Consider the following 14,676-nt stretch of genomic DNA (forward strand, 5'->3'; position numbering starts at 1 on the left):
CCTCCTGTGCATGCACGAAACCCTGTATCTGAGGAAGTGTGCTTGCACACGAAAGCTCATAGTGTTAATAAAACTTTGTTGGTCTTAAAAGGTGCCACTGGACTCAAACGTTGTTCTCCTGCTTCAGACCAACGCGGCTACCCAAACAAAGGAAAGACAGTGTTTACTCAAATGCAAGAATGGGCGTTTTCCCCAAGCGTGCCATCAAAAAAAGAGGGGGTCCTCCTCTTAACATTTACGAACGTTACAGTTCTGTCTAGTGTGACGCATTTTGTGCGTGCCTGTGTGAATACCATTTTAATGGGGACGTCTTCCTTTCCAGTAAATACGGTAGTGAGAGGGGCTCTGGCGGGATGACTAGACCCCGCCTCCCCCTCCAGAGCTCCAAGATTCGGACAAAAATCCAAGGGTCGGATACCTTTGACCTGCATGGAGATGCGCGGACCGTGAGCGCTTTTGCTGTTGCGTTCATGCCCTGGCAGAGGACAATTGAGGAGTCAGCCGATCGCACTTTCATCCCCACAAACGTCCGGCCGACTCTAGGATCCAGGGGGCGGCAGCGTCTAGAGTAGCGCCCGCGGCGGGTTGAAGGGGCGGGTCCTGAGGCCGGGCGGGACACGTGCCGCAGCGCAGGCAGCTCCTCCGCTTGTTATTGCTGCGGGCGCTTTGCAAACTTTGCGGGCTGCTGCAGCCGGGCCGGAGCCACGGTGGGCATTTTCTCTCTCTCCCCCTTTTCGCTGATCCTTGTTGCTCGTCCTGTTTATGCAACTGCCGGCCGGCTGACCCCCGGCTGCTTTTAACCCGAGCCTCCCCAAAGTTGCGGCGCCGGCTCCAGGCAAGTGATCCGGGAAGTTCGTGGGGATGTCGGCCGAAGGGGAAGGGATGTTGGTCCGCCCGTTCAAACTGGTGGCGCTGCTCTGCGCCTTCATCGCGCTCGCTCTGAACGTGGCCGCCTTGCTCAGCCCAGCTTGGGTCACGTCGGAACGCGATTCGCTCTCCCTTTGGAAGGTCTGTAGGCAGCCCCCGGAGGACTGGCAGTGCATCTCTACGCTCCAGACCGGTAAGCCGGGGGGAGGGGGGGGAGCTGCCGGGGGTGTTTCAGGGAAAGGCAAGCCGGAGAGTCCATTTAGTTTGGGAGGCAGGCCAGCAGACCTGTCTGCTGACAGATTGAGTTTAATTAAGGGCTGGCACCTTTCCCCCCCTTTCTGATGGAGGCTCTGTGCCTTTCACAGTTGCACGGCAGGCAGAAATTCAACAGGTGATTATCCCTGGTATGGATATTTGGGGAGGAGGTTTTCTCCTACGGAATGCCTGCTTCCAGGCAGATGGCCAACCATCAAGATCCGGGAGCCTTACTAGGAGAAGAGGGGGCCAGCCCGACTCCTTCAGCAGCTGCTGGATTCTTTTATTGTGTGTTGTTTTTTTAAAAAAGAAGTGGTGAGCTTTCAAACGCGGCTGCCTGCTGTGCCTCCTAATCCCCAGATGCCTGGATTGGATGGGGATGGTTTCCCTGTGCCCAGTTCCTCTTTCATGAGTACTCTGAATACGGGCGGAAGTTTGCTCATGCCCTGAAATAAACTTTGGTCCACTCCAAATCATCCCCCCCCCCCGGCAAACAGGGACTGTCCCCTTTGAGATGACCAGCTGGGGACTGGCAGGCTCAAAACTTTGATTGTGTGCAATATACTCGGATGCAAGATCCCCAGTGGTTGGCACATAAGAGTTCTCTGGGTGGATGATGTGATGTAGTCTAAAGCTTGTTTCAGAGCAGCGCCCCCCCCCCCGCACTGTATTAATTGACAAAAAGTACTGGGCAGGAGGTGTTAATTGACAAAAAGTACTGGGCAGGAGGTGATGCAAGATTGTCACAGGGGACAGTCCGCCAGTGGCCGGGCATGTGCTTTTCCTGTGCTTTTTTGTTGACTAAAGAACTGAGAACCAGGGACCCTCTTTGGCCTCCTAAAGGGAAGAGACCCATGTTATTATAATACCCTCTTCTACACTGTGGGTGATTCTGCATTGGCTTTTCCCTCCATTGTTTTAGCAAACCTACAGTGGAACAGAAATTCCCCTCTGCGTTGCATGCTACTTCCACTTTCTTTTACGGCCATTCAGGGGTGACTTTGCAGTCTCTAGTTCCAGCTCCTGCCAACCTAGCAGTTCGAAAGCAAGAAATTGCAAGTAGATCAATAGGGACCTCTTCGGTGGGAAGGTAACAGCCTTCCGTGCGCCTTGGTGTTTAGTCATGCCGGCCACATGACCACAGAAACGTCTTCGGACAGCGCTGGCTTTTTGGCTTTGAAACGGAGATGAGCACCGCAACCCTAGAGTCGGATTCGACTGGCTTTCGAGCGAGGGAACCTTTACCTTTACCTTTTTACAGGCTTGTTTTGCAGGCCTTCCCTCTAATACCAAGATCAGTATAGGTTTGGAGGCTGATCCAAACCTCAGATGAAGCTTATGGACATCAGGTGATGTGTCTGTTAGCAGAGCGTAACTCTTGGAAGGGTTAAAGGGAAACAGTATCCCGTGGGGAGGGTAAATGTGTTTTGCAAGGGCTGCAAAACAGCTCCAGGGATTCCACCTCTTGGCAGCTTTAGCTCCTTTGGACTGCATCATTGTAATTCTGGAGCATACCTTCCTTGTAGATGTTTTACTGGGAAAGTGTGGGGAAGGCTAAAAGGGAAGAAGCTTGAAAGAGCTAAATTCCCTCAGTGCAAAAGGAAGCAAAAAGCAGTTAGATTGCACAAAAGAAAAATAAACAGAATAAATTTATTGCTGTCCTATCCAGCCCATCATCTCCAAACAAGCTGCTACACTTCTGAATTTGCAGAAACTGCCAAGCAGCCTTCAAGGGTTAGCCCTAGCATGCACATGTCACAGTAGTCTCAGGCGACAGATCAAGATGGGTAGCTGTGTTAGTCTGTAGCAATAGAAAAGGGCAAGAGTCCAGTGCATCTTAAAGACTAACAAAATTTGTGGCAGGGGAAGAGCTTTCATGAGTCACTGCTTACATCTTCAGATACAGCTAGAATGGTTGTGGCTCACGAACAGTGACTCCCATTCTAGCTGTATCAGAAGAAGTGAGCAGTGACTCATGAAAACTCATCCCCTGCCGCAAATTTTATTAGTCTTTAAGGTGCTACTGAACTAGTAGTCTCTGGAGAATAAGGCAGACCTGTATTCTGGTTGCTGAGGGGGATCACTAATCTGGAGAATTGGGTTTGATTCCCCGCTTTTCCACATGAAGCCTGCTGGGTGACCTTGGGCCAGTCACAGTTCTCTCAGAACTCTCTTAGCCCCACCTACTTCACAAGGTGTTTGTTGTCAGGAGAGGAAGTGTAGGCAATTGTAAGCCACTTTGAGGCTCCTTTGGGTAGAAAAAAGTGGAGTATAAAAACCAACTCTTTGTCTTCAAATTTGCAGTCTTCATTCCTGATGGAGACAGCAGTAAAGGACAGTTCTGGTACGCAGCAGCAGTCTGAGTTTCCTGGTGCAGTGATGCACCCAGTACTCAGTGCAGATCTGTGATCACCTCTCCCTATGCTCTCAGTCTCGGGGTCAAAATAACATAACTCCTGAAGAACAAAGTTAGAGTCCAATGGCTTTGTTCTATTGCTTCAGAGACCAACATGGCTACCCACCTTGATAACTCCTGAAAATCCACGATCCAGTTGGGGACTCTGATTAGAGCGACCTTGCCAGGGGAGCAGGGTTAACCCTCCTGAGGCACTGTTTTCTAGTCTAATTTGTTTCCCAACTTCCCCCCCCCCATTTTGTCTGGTTTAGGGAGTTTTTGGAGGGCCCCCCCTGAGATTTAGTTCAGGAAGAGGCCTTGGTTGTTGTTGTTCAGTCGCACAGTCGACTCCGACTCTTCGCGACCCCATGGGCCAGCTCCCGCCAGGCCCTCCTGTCTTCTGCCGTCCTCTGAAGTTGGCTCAATTTCATGTTCGTTGCATCTATGACACTGTCTAACCATCTCATCCTTTGCCGTCCCCGTCTTCTTTGACCTTCAATCTTTCCCAGCATCAGGGTCTTCTCCAGTGAGTGCTCCCTTCTCATTTGGTGGCCAAAGTATTTGAGCTTCAGTTTCATTATCTGGCCTTCCAGGGAACAGTCAGGGTTGATTTCTTTTAGGATGGAGTGATTTGATCTTTTTACAGTCCAAGGGACTCTCAAGAGTCTTCTCCAGCACCATAGTTCAAAAGAATCTATTCTTCGGCGCTCGGCCTTCCTTATAGTCCTCTTTTACCCTGAGCAAGAGGCTCTTTAGGTCCTCTTCACTTTCTGCCATTAGAGTGGTATCGTCTGCATATCTGAGGTTGTTGATGTTTTTCCCGGCAGTCTTAATTATGGCTTGTGATTCATCCAGGTCAGCATTTCACATGATGTAATCTGCATATAAATTCAATAAGCAAGCTGCTACACTTCTGAATTTGCAGAAACTGCCAAGCAGCCTTCAAGGGTTAGCCCTAGCATGCACATGTCACAGTAGTCTCAGGCGACAGATCAAGATGGGTAGCTGTGTTAGTCTGTAGCAATAGAAAAGGGCAAGAGTCCAGTGCATCTTAAAGACTAACAAAATTTGTGGCAGGGGAAGAGCTTTCATGAGTCACTGCTTACATCTTCAGATACAGCTAGAATGGTTGTGGCTCATGAACAGTGATGGGGCCGGATGCCATGATCTTAGTTTTTTTGATATTGAGCTTCAAGCCCACTTTTGCGCTCTCCTCTTTTACCCTGAGCAAGAGGCTCTTTAGGTCCTCTTCCCTTTCAGCCATTAGTGGTATCATCTGCATATCTGAGGCCTTGGTGAAAGGATTTAAATGCCTGCTTCTTAAGCACGGCTGCACCGATCACATCCAGAGCCCCTTGTGATTGCTTTTCTTTAGGAATTCCCATGTCTCCTGGGAGAGACAAGATCAGATTTCCCAAAGGTGTCATTTCTATCTCAAATTCCTAAAGTGGAAAGCCTGGTGGCAGTACCCCCTGCCTCGCTTACCATTCTGAGTTAGGTCTGTTTGGTGGGCATAGAGATTTTTAATGCGAGTTTCTCTAGTTTAAAAAAGAGAAAAAGCCCAGGCTTCTCTTAGGGCAGATAAATAACTGGGCACAGCTTCGGCCTCACTGTTTGTCTTGGGTCAAAACGCAAGCACGCTGAGCCAAGAGAGCGTGGGTTTTGTGTTGCTTTCCCCATTGCCAGGTTTATTTTCTAGAGAGAAGGCAAGACCTAGCAGCCAGGAGTTACAAATCAGGGTGGAGGCGGGGAGGCTGCTGGGCAGCTTGCTGCAAAGGAATTTGCCTTTGCTTTTTGTTAGCAGCCACTCAAGCATGCAGACCTGAAGGGGCAGGAGGGGAAAAATGTGTGTCCATTTGTCTCCTGTGCAGAGGACTGTTTAGTCTTGGATGGGGGGAGGTGACAGATGTTTGCTACGTTGGCTTTGCTCTCAGGAGCTCAGATCTGTGATTTATGGTGAGCTTTTCAGCTGACCACCTGCTTCCATAGTCATCTACTGTCTCCCGCCCAGGCACTCTGTTGGAGACGTGGGAGACATTGTGGGACTGGTGCGTTGTCTGCATGCAGCTGAGCAGCCCAAGGCATCATCTTCCCACGAGGCTGAGGTCGGTTCCCGGTTCTTTATATGCACTTACTATTTCCTTATTCAGGAATCCCATCTCAAATACCGAGGATGCTTAAAAAGCTCTGCACCCCAAAATAGGCTTTGGACCAACACATATCATACACCCCCACATACTGGGGACTCTGTCCCGCCAGGGAACCAATGTGGTTTCCTGGTCCAAAGCTCAGGTTTTGCACTAACTGCTCCGAAACAGGGTGACTCCAGGACAAGTGCAGATTCAGAAACGGGGGGGAAACTATTCAATCTTTGGACCACTCCGAATCACAGCCCACATACATTCTAGAAGACATACCTAGAAGACATACACTGGTGCCTGGTCCAAACACTGGTCTGGCACCAAGAGCTTCTCTTCAGGGTGTCTCCAAGAAGTGGGTAGGATTATATTAGGAAGATGGCTTGAATAAGGAAGTGGGAACAGCTGCACGCCCTCTGCCCCCCAGAGCTCAATATTTGTCTTCAATTTCAGCCTCCTCCCTCTCCCTACATGAGTGGGGGGTTGGAAGAGACACGGCCTGCTGCTTGGTTTCCCTGCCTCTTTATGGGACAACTGGGACTCAGAGCCACTAGCAAGCTGTACCACCAGCTGGGACTTAAGAGTCACCACTGGGACCTAGAGCCACTAGCAAGCTGTATTAGGAAAGGCTGGTTTCCTACCTGCAGTTACATTGCTTGATTTTCCCCTCTCCCTGTCATTTGCCGGCTTGCAGCTGAATGGTGCAAACCGATAGCTGATGCAGCAGAGCAGAGACACAGTCACGAATCAGCAGGTTTGAGTCTCACCTCTGTCATGAACTCATAGGTGGCCACTCTCTCTCAGCATGATAATGGATATGCAGTGCTTTGGATGCTTTAGTAGCACATAAATGTTGCATATTACTCTCGTAGCTAAAGCTGGTGTCTTGTATCGCTCATCAAGGCAACAAAATTAAGCCACCCAGAGAAAAGTTTCTACATTCTGGGGGTATTTCCCAGAAAAATTCTATTTTGTAAATTGGCCAAAATGATGGGGGGAACGAGCTTAGCAAGGATTGAGTGTGCTGTAGGAAGTATGGCACACTGAGAGACGCAGAAGAGGAGTTGGATTTATATAACCCGCCCTTCACTTGGGAGTCTCAGAGCGACTTACAATCGCCTTCCCTGCCTCTCCCCACAACAGACACCCTGTGAGGTAGGTGGGGCTGAGAGAGCTCTGAGAGAACTGTGACTGGCCCAAGGTCACCCAGCTGGCTGCATGTGAAGGAGTGGGGAATCAAACCCACTTCTCCAGATTAGAATCCGTCCCTCTTACCCGCTACACCAAACTGGCTCACACAATAGAGGGAGAATACAGTAAGGGGAGATGGGGAAAACTGGGGTGCTCAAGTCCCTGAGAGCTTATATATTCCTAGCAGGGGAGGTTTGGGGGGGGGCAGGTGGGAGACTTACAAATTGGGTCCCCCTCTCACAGCTCCATGTGAGTCCCCCCCCCCATAATGACCCCTCTGAAGCCTTGTGTTTAGAATTCATCTGAGAGTTTGGTCAAGGCAGATCATTTGTGAAATAGTGAGAACGGTTCATCCTACAGTCGACAGCTGTGACCTCTTCTGTGAGCCTGAAACGGCAGGCAGGCAGGCAGGTTGACGGCTGAATTGCCACACTCCCCAGCTGGGCCAGAGACAGGGTGGCAAGCTCTGGTGAGTCAGTTTCTTCCCTGTGGCTCTGAGTCCGGTGCAAACAGTTCCCGGGAGCTCTTCTATTAGAAATGCAGCTTGGAGCAGTCCTGGTACATCTGATTCAGACAAAAGGGCAATTTGGCAATGGGAGCTGGGCAGGCTGGCAAGGAATGCCGGGGTGTTAAGTAAACATGCAGCAGCTAACAGCTGTTCCGCCAAAAAACGTAGAATCTGTGGGAGCAGCAAAGCCAGGCCTGTTTTTCAGTGTCTGCTTAAAAATGTGTGTTTGATTCATGGGGAAAGCAAACATAATCACTGTATCTAATTGTAAACTGGCTGGCCCCTGTGTGGATGATGAAAGCCAAAAACGTGACCATCCACAGGCAAGGGCTCTGCCTACTGGGTGGGGGACACTCCGGGCATGCAGAAAAATATGACTGAGGGGAAGAAATCCTGAGGTCTGAAAAGGCTCCAGAAGGGACAGAATGTTGAAAGCAGTTGAATGTCAGCTAAAGGGGAAAAGGGGGCAGAAGAAATCGCCCTGCATAAGCCTTTGAAAGTTTACATAATCTGGAAGGGAAGATTAGGTTGGGGGGCTGGATTTCCAAAGGGTTTACTCCCTCCCCACCTGTTTTTGCAACTCCTCCTGGGCCTCCAGCTTTGTATGATCACAAAAGTTGGTTCCACGGCAGGTGGGCTAGAATTACCATTATGGAGAAATTCTCAGTATATGAAATGTTGGACAGGGACACCCCGTTGTGGCCTTCATAGGGAGGCCCACTTTTTCCTTGCCCTCTTGTCTTGCAGATGTCCGCAAATCCATCCCCCCCCCCTTGCCACACCATCTGACTCGGTCACAATTAATTGCTGATTAATAGGAGCTGGGGAAAGTCTTTTGTTGTGGCACTAGACGGCTGAGTGAAAAGGCCAGCGGTTCCAGATGATTCATTTGTTTGTGCTTAGTGCAAGCCAAAAATGGGTCTAGAATAATTCCCAGGGCAGGCTCTCTCTGTGTGTCCGCTAGGAAAGCAGTTATCAACTCTCTCCTGCTAGTGACTTTCTTTTCTGTTGAGGCTTAATCCAAGGACATGCCGGTAATTATTCAAAGGGCTCTGTGCATCCTAGTCTTCAAAGAAAAATCCAAAATTGGCACAAAAATCCGGGATTGGAACAAATGAGGCCTGAAAAGCAGATTTGCAGATTAAGTGAATCTGCATAATTATAAATTGGATCCAGCCAGCTTTTCTCCTGGAGGAAAAAAAGGAGATTCCCTTTGACCACCAAAAAGAGGCTATGCTGGGGATCATGGGATCTGCACGTACAAAAGCCATGTGGGAGGGGGGCTGCACTTTGGAGAATTGGCGGCAAGTCAGTGAAAAAGCTTGGCTCCAACTCTGTGTATTGTCATTGGGAAGTACAGAGTGTTGAATCCATCATTCAGGAGATGTGAATCAGCTTTGTCTCCAAGTGGGAATCTATAAGGATAGGCTTTGGAGGTTCACTCTTCCCCCCTATTAAGTTCACAGGGCTTTGGTAGGTTCTTTGCTCTCTTTCTCAGCTTGAGATAGATAAGACTATTGAGTCTTCTGCAGTTCTGTAACCTGGACTTTTTGCTTTCTGCATCTATCTCTTGGAACCTTTTTCGGTAGGGTAACCTGTGCTCACATTTCCTGGGAAAACCATTCTGGCATCCCCTGTTTCTGATTTATTTTCTGTGTTCAAGTTGTGAATTACATGAGTTGTGAGCACATTGGGTGACATTCTGCTTTCACCTTTTTTGGTCTCAAGTTATATTGTCCTGTAAAAAGTAGCAGGATAGCTATCTCTGGGGGGTGCGAGGTGAGTGACTGTGGCTGCAATATCCTGATATCCTCTGGGAGCTTGTCAACTTAATCTTGACTGCGGGCAAGAGGCTTTGTTTTGTGAGATGCATTTACCCACAGATGATTTCCTTATCCAAGCAGGACTGGCAACAACAAAGGACATTGGCTGCTAGTTTTCCCTAGGAAACAAATAAATTGTCCAGCGTTTGTCTTTATACTTGGGTATTTCATGCACGACACCCCTTGGGGTGGTATTTCAGACTCCTTTCCATGGAGAGTGGAGACGCATACTGATTCCCTGTTGGCTTTATTGCTGTGGGTGCTTGCCATTTGGCTGCACCATCAGCACCTGAAACAACATATCAACCAAAAGCAGCCCAGACCGCAGAGGGAGGGGGGGAGCACAATATTCACTGGTGCCCTTTTTAGCCCTCTTAAATGGCTTCCTTCTTAAGGAAAATGTAGACTAATCAGAACTATGCTAGGAAAGAAACAGTAAATCAAGGATATGTTTGGATGAGGAGGAGGAGAGGAGATTGGATTTATCCCCTGCCCTTCACTACCCAAGGGAGTCTCAGAGGGGCTTACAAACTCCTTTCCCTTCCCCTCCCCACCACAGACACCCTGTGAGGCAGGTGGGGCTGAGAGAGCTCTTGACAGAAACTGCTCTTTTTTCAAGAACAGCCCTTATCAGAGCTACGGCTTGCCCAAGGTCATCCAGCCAGGTGCAAGTGGAGGGGGGGGGAATCAAACCCGGTTCTCCCAGATTAGAGTCTGTGCACTTAACCACTACACCAAACTGGATGCAAGTCAGGCTCCCCGTGAATAACTGTCCAGCTACAAAAAAGTTCTCCCAACTTAGAAATTACCAGCACTTGCCTCTGTTGTCAGCGGGATGACAGAAATTCAAATGTGCTTTTTATCAACTAGTCTGGTTTGAAATTATTCCCATTTCTGGTTCTGCGAGACATCCCCTTAACAGTTCCTGCCTTATTAGTTTGCTGCAGACAGAATGTCTTGGTGAAAATGGAGAACATGTCTGCACCTCTAAATTGCCTGTTTTGATCCAGATACTACAGGGATTCTTGGTTGATGTGAACAGAATTTTTTTATTGCACTGGGTGGTTCCATGCTACAGTCTTTTCCCGCTACTGCAGGATCCCTATTATCACATTCATCTGCAAGCAGATTCTGTGTGGCACTTACAAATCCTCCAAAATCTTTCCCTAAGGCAAGATTCTACCATGTCTACTCAGGAGTAAGTCCCTTTCAGCAAAAGGTCCCCCCGCTGCTATTAATTTTCCTTTTGTTCTTTGCAGATTAACGAATCACTTTCTGTTCTTTAGGGTTCCACAAGTTCTTTGAAAGTATTCTTGAAACAGTAAATGATCAGTTCATTATGAGTTAATAGCTAATCATCAGTTCTTGGGTGGGAATTAAAGTGGCGGGAATTAAGTACTGCTATTCACTTTGTAGTCCACCAAAGCCATGATAATAGCTTGATAATGAAATAATGATCGTAAAAATTAAAATGAGCAGTGACTTTGGCTATCTACAAGTGGAAAAACATTAAACATCCGCCTCTAGTTTGTGCATACCAGGAGAGAGCTAGTGTATGCATAAATACATGCCAAGAAACAGGAAGTGAGTAATTAAATTGCAAGGGGAAAGGGGCTCAGAGTCTAAAAAGAGCTTTGATTGTCCACATGGAATAGCCTGCAACTACAATTGCATTTTAAGATTTTTAATTGCCATAAATTAGGTCTGGGGGGGGGGGAAGACAGGAGAAACATCAGAGATCACTTGAATGCCATGTACCAACAATGTCATCTGGATTTCCCATTAAAACATATTAATGGCAATTTCCGAATAGATGGCAAATATGGAACCACCCGCACTCTGTCACTTGGATGTCTGTGGATGCCCAGTCATATATTGTTGCAGCTCTGTAGGCTTCCCTGGGATACATGTTACATCTCTGAAAACTAGATTCTCTGTTTCTCTTGCATTGCTGCAGACTGGCAGATGCCTGCAAAATGGATGTTCAGACTTTTGCTGCACCTTATTAGTAAAGGTTCCCTTGCTCAAAAGCCAGTCGAATCCGACTCTAGGGTTGCGGTGCTCATCTCCGTTTCAAAGGCGAAGAGCCAGCGCTGTCCGAAGACGTTTCCGTGGTCATGTGGCCGGCATGACTAAACACCAAGGCGCATGGAACGCTGTTACCTTCCCACCAAAGTGGTACCTATTCATCTACTTGCAATTTATTCCTTTCGAACTGCTAGGTTGGCAGGAGCTGGAAGTAGAGACGGGAGCTCACTCCATCATGCGGCACCCGGGTCTCAAACTGCTGAACTACTGACCTTCCACAGCCTGCAGTTCAGCGTCTTAACCACTTGAGCCACCGCAGCTCCTTTGCACCTTATTAGCAGGCATTAAAACTGTAAAAAAACCCACAGGACTGCCTCTAAAGTTTTGAGTGGGGGCTGAAAGACATTCTTTGCTGTTGATTACTCTTTGAGACTCGTATGTCATCTGTTTCCTTTCCTTTTCCAGACTGGCAAGTAGCTACTTTGGTGTTAATTCTGACTTCAGCCACCATCACTCTGCTGTCCTTTCTCATGTCCCTGATTTCCTTCTGCCTGGGTACCTACAAGAACTATTATCGAGTTGCTGCCCTGCTCCTCTTCGCAGCAGGTACGTAAAGCATTCCCCACCCCACCCTGCACACTTGTCTAAATTAACACTGGGCTTCGATCCCGTGGCAAATCTCTGCTGGAAGAAGGGATTCCCTTGGCTCCCCACTTCTGCTGAAGCCCCAAATGATCTCTAAAATCCCGCTCCTTAATGGTGGCAGATGAGGCCGCATGGGGAATTAACATAAAGAGTGCATTGTATTGATTCTCCTTGCCTTAACAGTCCTCTCATTTGTCTCATTGATCCAGTGGTTCTGCAGGTCTGCGCCTTAATTCTTTATCCCATCAAATTCATCGACAGCAGCCTGTTGAAGAGCTACCACGAGTTCAACTGGGGATATGGATTGGGCTGGGGCTCCGCCATCTTCATGCTGGGGGCAGCCATCCTGTACTGCCTGCGCACAGATGTGTACGATGACGCCTACTACTGAGGCTGGCAAAGGGAGCTGCATTTGGATTATGAGATCGACGGGACCGGATGGATGGAGAGATGGAAGGGACCACTGGATTCACTGGGAGAGGGCAGTTATAACATGCTCGGTCCTTTTGTCTGAGTACCTTAGCTTGGCACAATGCCAGCTAAACTTTCGAAAAAGGAACACGTGAAGATCTCCAGGCCTGGCCACTCTTCAAGTAGTTAAGAGGAACTGTTAGCGAGTGAGCTTTACTTCTCACCAGGAGCATTAGCTTGTGATCCCTCTCCTATTTTCTTTGATTTCCGATGCAGGAATAATTTGTATTTATTTTTTTAAAGAGCGCAACTGTCATTGGTTAAGAAGATCCCACTTTGCCTTTACTTTGAGGAGTCTGGCACAATGAGGGTTGGTGGGAAGCCAGTCCATTTTTTTTTAAGTGCACAGAGACTGTAGTAATGCTGGTGGTTTCAGTCACCGCTTTGCACAGCATGCGTGTGTGAATGGATGCAGGGACGAATAAACCAGCCAATCTAAATGCATTCATTGAAGTAATGTGCTTTTTTTGACGGGAGTGTGTGTGTTTGAAAACTTCAGACAGCCCAGCAGTCAGGCAACTCCTGCTGGGACAGGATTGAAAAGGTCAGGATATTGGGGGGAGGGGAGATACCAATAAGTGGGGAAAGTGCATATGCAGAAGCCGTGCAGAGGTCAGCACATCAGTGGGAAACGAATGAACTCAGGCTGGGTCTAGATTTTAGCAAAATGGGGTCGGTATAATGCTGGGGTGGTAGAAGGGACTGGATTGCAGCTTTGAATGTTCCTCCATGTTTAAAAAGAAAAAAAAAATCCCCATGCACCGAAAACAAGCACAGCAGGCAAAGGCCGGGGTAGATTTTTGTTCCCCCTCTGATGTTCTAGTTTTTTGGGGTGTGGGGTTGCTTGCAAGTAGCTTTTGTTTACTTTGTGGGGGAGCGCTACAAGTGATCCAGTCTTCCACACACAGTCTGAAGCAGTACAGTTCCTGCCATCTCATTCCCATCATGTTGCTGCATTTTGTAGACCTAGAGAGATGACTTTGGAATGAGTGTCCCTCACTTAAAACGATCCCTTTTCTATTCTGCTGGTATCAGATCTGCAGCTCCTAAGGGCATAATTCTTTGCAAGCTTGAGACACCTTTCTAAGGCCAGGAAAATTAACGGCTTTAGCAGATTATAACTCTTTAGGATTGCACTGCTGGTTACTCTCACCCTTTCATTTGCTCATGGTTTGTTTAATTTATTTCTCCCAAGTAAAAATAAAAACCAAGATTTTACTGCTTTTCTATGCAGGCTGGGTTTATTTTTAATAGCAGGCATCTTTTAAGGGGTGGGATTTGGGGCTTGTTATTTTATCTTTGGTTCTAGCTGGGGATGTTTTAACTATTATTGTAAGCTGCCTTGAATCAATATGAAAGGCGGGATATAAATGTTTTAATAAATAAATAACGCTTCTGAAGGATAGCATGGGTTTAATTTGTATGCTAAGTATGCTGGGAAGAATTCATTGTGTTGCAATGCAACGCTGAACCTACTATCCCCCATCAATAAAGGACAGCTGTAATCAAGTTTGTGGGCGGTTAGCGCAAAATAAGATGTTATAGTCTTTCAAGAAATATTGAGCTGGATTGCACTATGCAATTTAAATAATTCTCCGGAATTACCACATTTCCCTACTGTTCTGTAAACCTTGTTCACTTGGCAGATCTAATACCATCTAGAAATCAAAATAAGATGTTAGAGTATTTCAAGAAATATTGAGCTGGATTGCACTCTGCAATTTAAATAATTCTCTGGAATTACCACATTTCCCTCCTGTTCTGTAAACCTTGATCACTTGGCAGATCTAATACCATCTAGAAAGTAAACAACTCTCCCTCTCCCCTTTACTAATGCAGACTCTTTAAAGGTCTCATGTTCTGGTTTTGAAGAAAACATTAGATACTTGAAATACTCTCTTTTAACTGCAGAAGGATTTTTTCATGCTTACAGCAGAACACATAAAAGTGCTTTTCATCAAAGGCAAGGTCTGCTGTAGCAGATCATTTCTGTCTCCTAAAAGATTTGGAAAGACAGGAAATTACCTATGAAGAGAAGAATAGGAGATTGCATTTATACCCCACCCTTCACTCGGAGGCTTACAAGGCTTACAAACTCATTCCCCTCCCCACAACAGACACCCTGTGAAGTAAGTGGGGCTGAGAGAGCTCTTTCAGAACTGTCCTTGAGAGAACAGGTCTGATAGAGCTACGGCTTGCCCAAGGTCATCCAGCAGCTGCAAGTGGAGGAGTGGGAAACCAAACCTGTTTCTCCCAGATTAGAGTCCGTGCATTTAATCACTACATCATACTGAGCTAACCACCTTTTCATTGCTGGATGGCAAAGATATTTTTCTAGCTGCAAAAGGCCTGAAC

The 14,676-nt window shown here is 47.4% G+C and overlaps 1 protein-coding gene across 1 annotated transcript; it reads left to right on the plus strand.

The window, feature by feature from the left end:
- Positions 1-416: 416 nt before the first annotated feature.
- On the plus strand, positions 417-13,503 carry LOC107123302 (transmembrane protein 47-like). Its single transcript, XM_015426533.1, has 3 exons — positions 417-1,060; positions 11,671-11,811; positions 12,060-13,503. Exons 1-3 carry the CDS (start codon positions 862-864, stop codon positions 12,239-12,241), a joined length of 522 nt encoding a protein of 173 aa, XP_015282019.1. The 5' UTR covers positions 417-861; the 3' UTR covers positions 12,242-13,503.
- Positions 13,504-14,676: the final 1,173 nt, after the last annotated feature.

This window comes from Gekko japonicus, unplaced genomic scaffold (assembly GCF_001447785.1).
Source record: "Gekko japonicus isolate JY-2015 unplaced genomic scaffold, Gekko_japonicus_V1.1 scaffold1313, whole genome shotgun sequence".
In the NCBI taxonomy this organism is placed as follows: Eukaryota; Metazoa; Chordata; class Lepidosauria; order Squamata; family Gekkonidae; genus Gekko; species Gekko japonicus.

Bases quoted from the DNA above. Each gene is read 5' to 3' on its own strand.
- LOC107123302 (XM_015426533.1), top strand. From the start codon at position 862: ATGTCGGCCGAAGGGGAAGGGATGTTGGTCCGCCCGTTCAAACTGGTG. The intron at 1,061-11,670 runs GTAAGCCGGGGG...TTCCTTTTCCAG, and splicing joins CATCTCTACGCTCCAGACCG to ACTGGCAAGTAGCTACTTTG. The intron at 11,812-12,059 runs GTACGTAAAGCA...TCATTGATCCAG, and splicing joins CCTGCTCCTCTTCGCAGCAG to TGGTTCTGCAGGTCTGCGCC.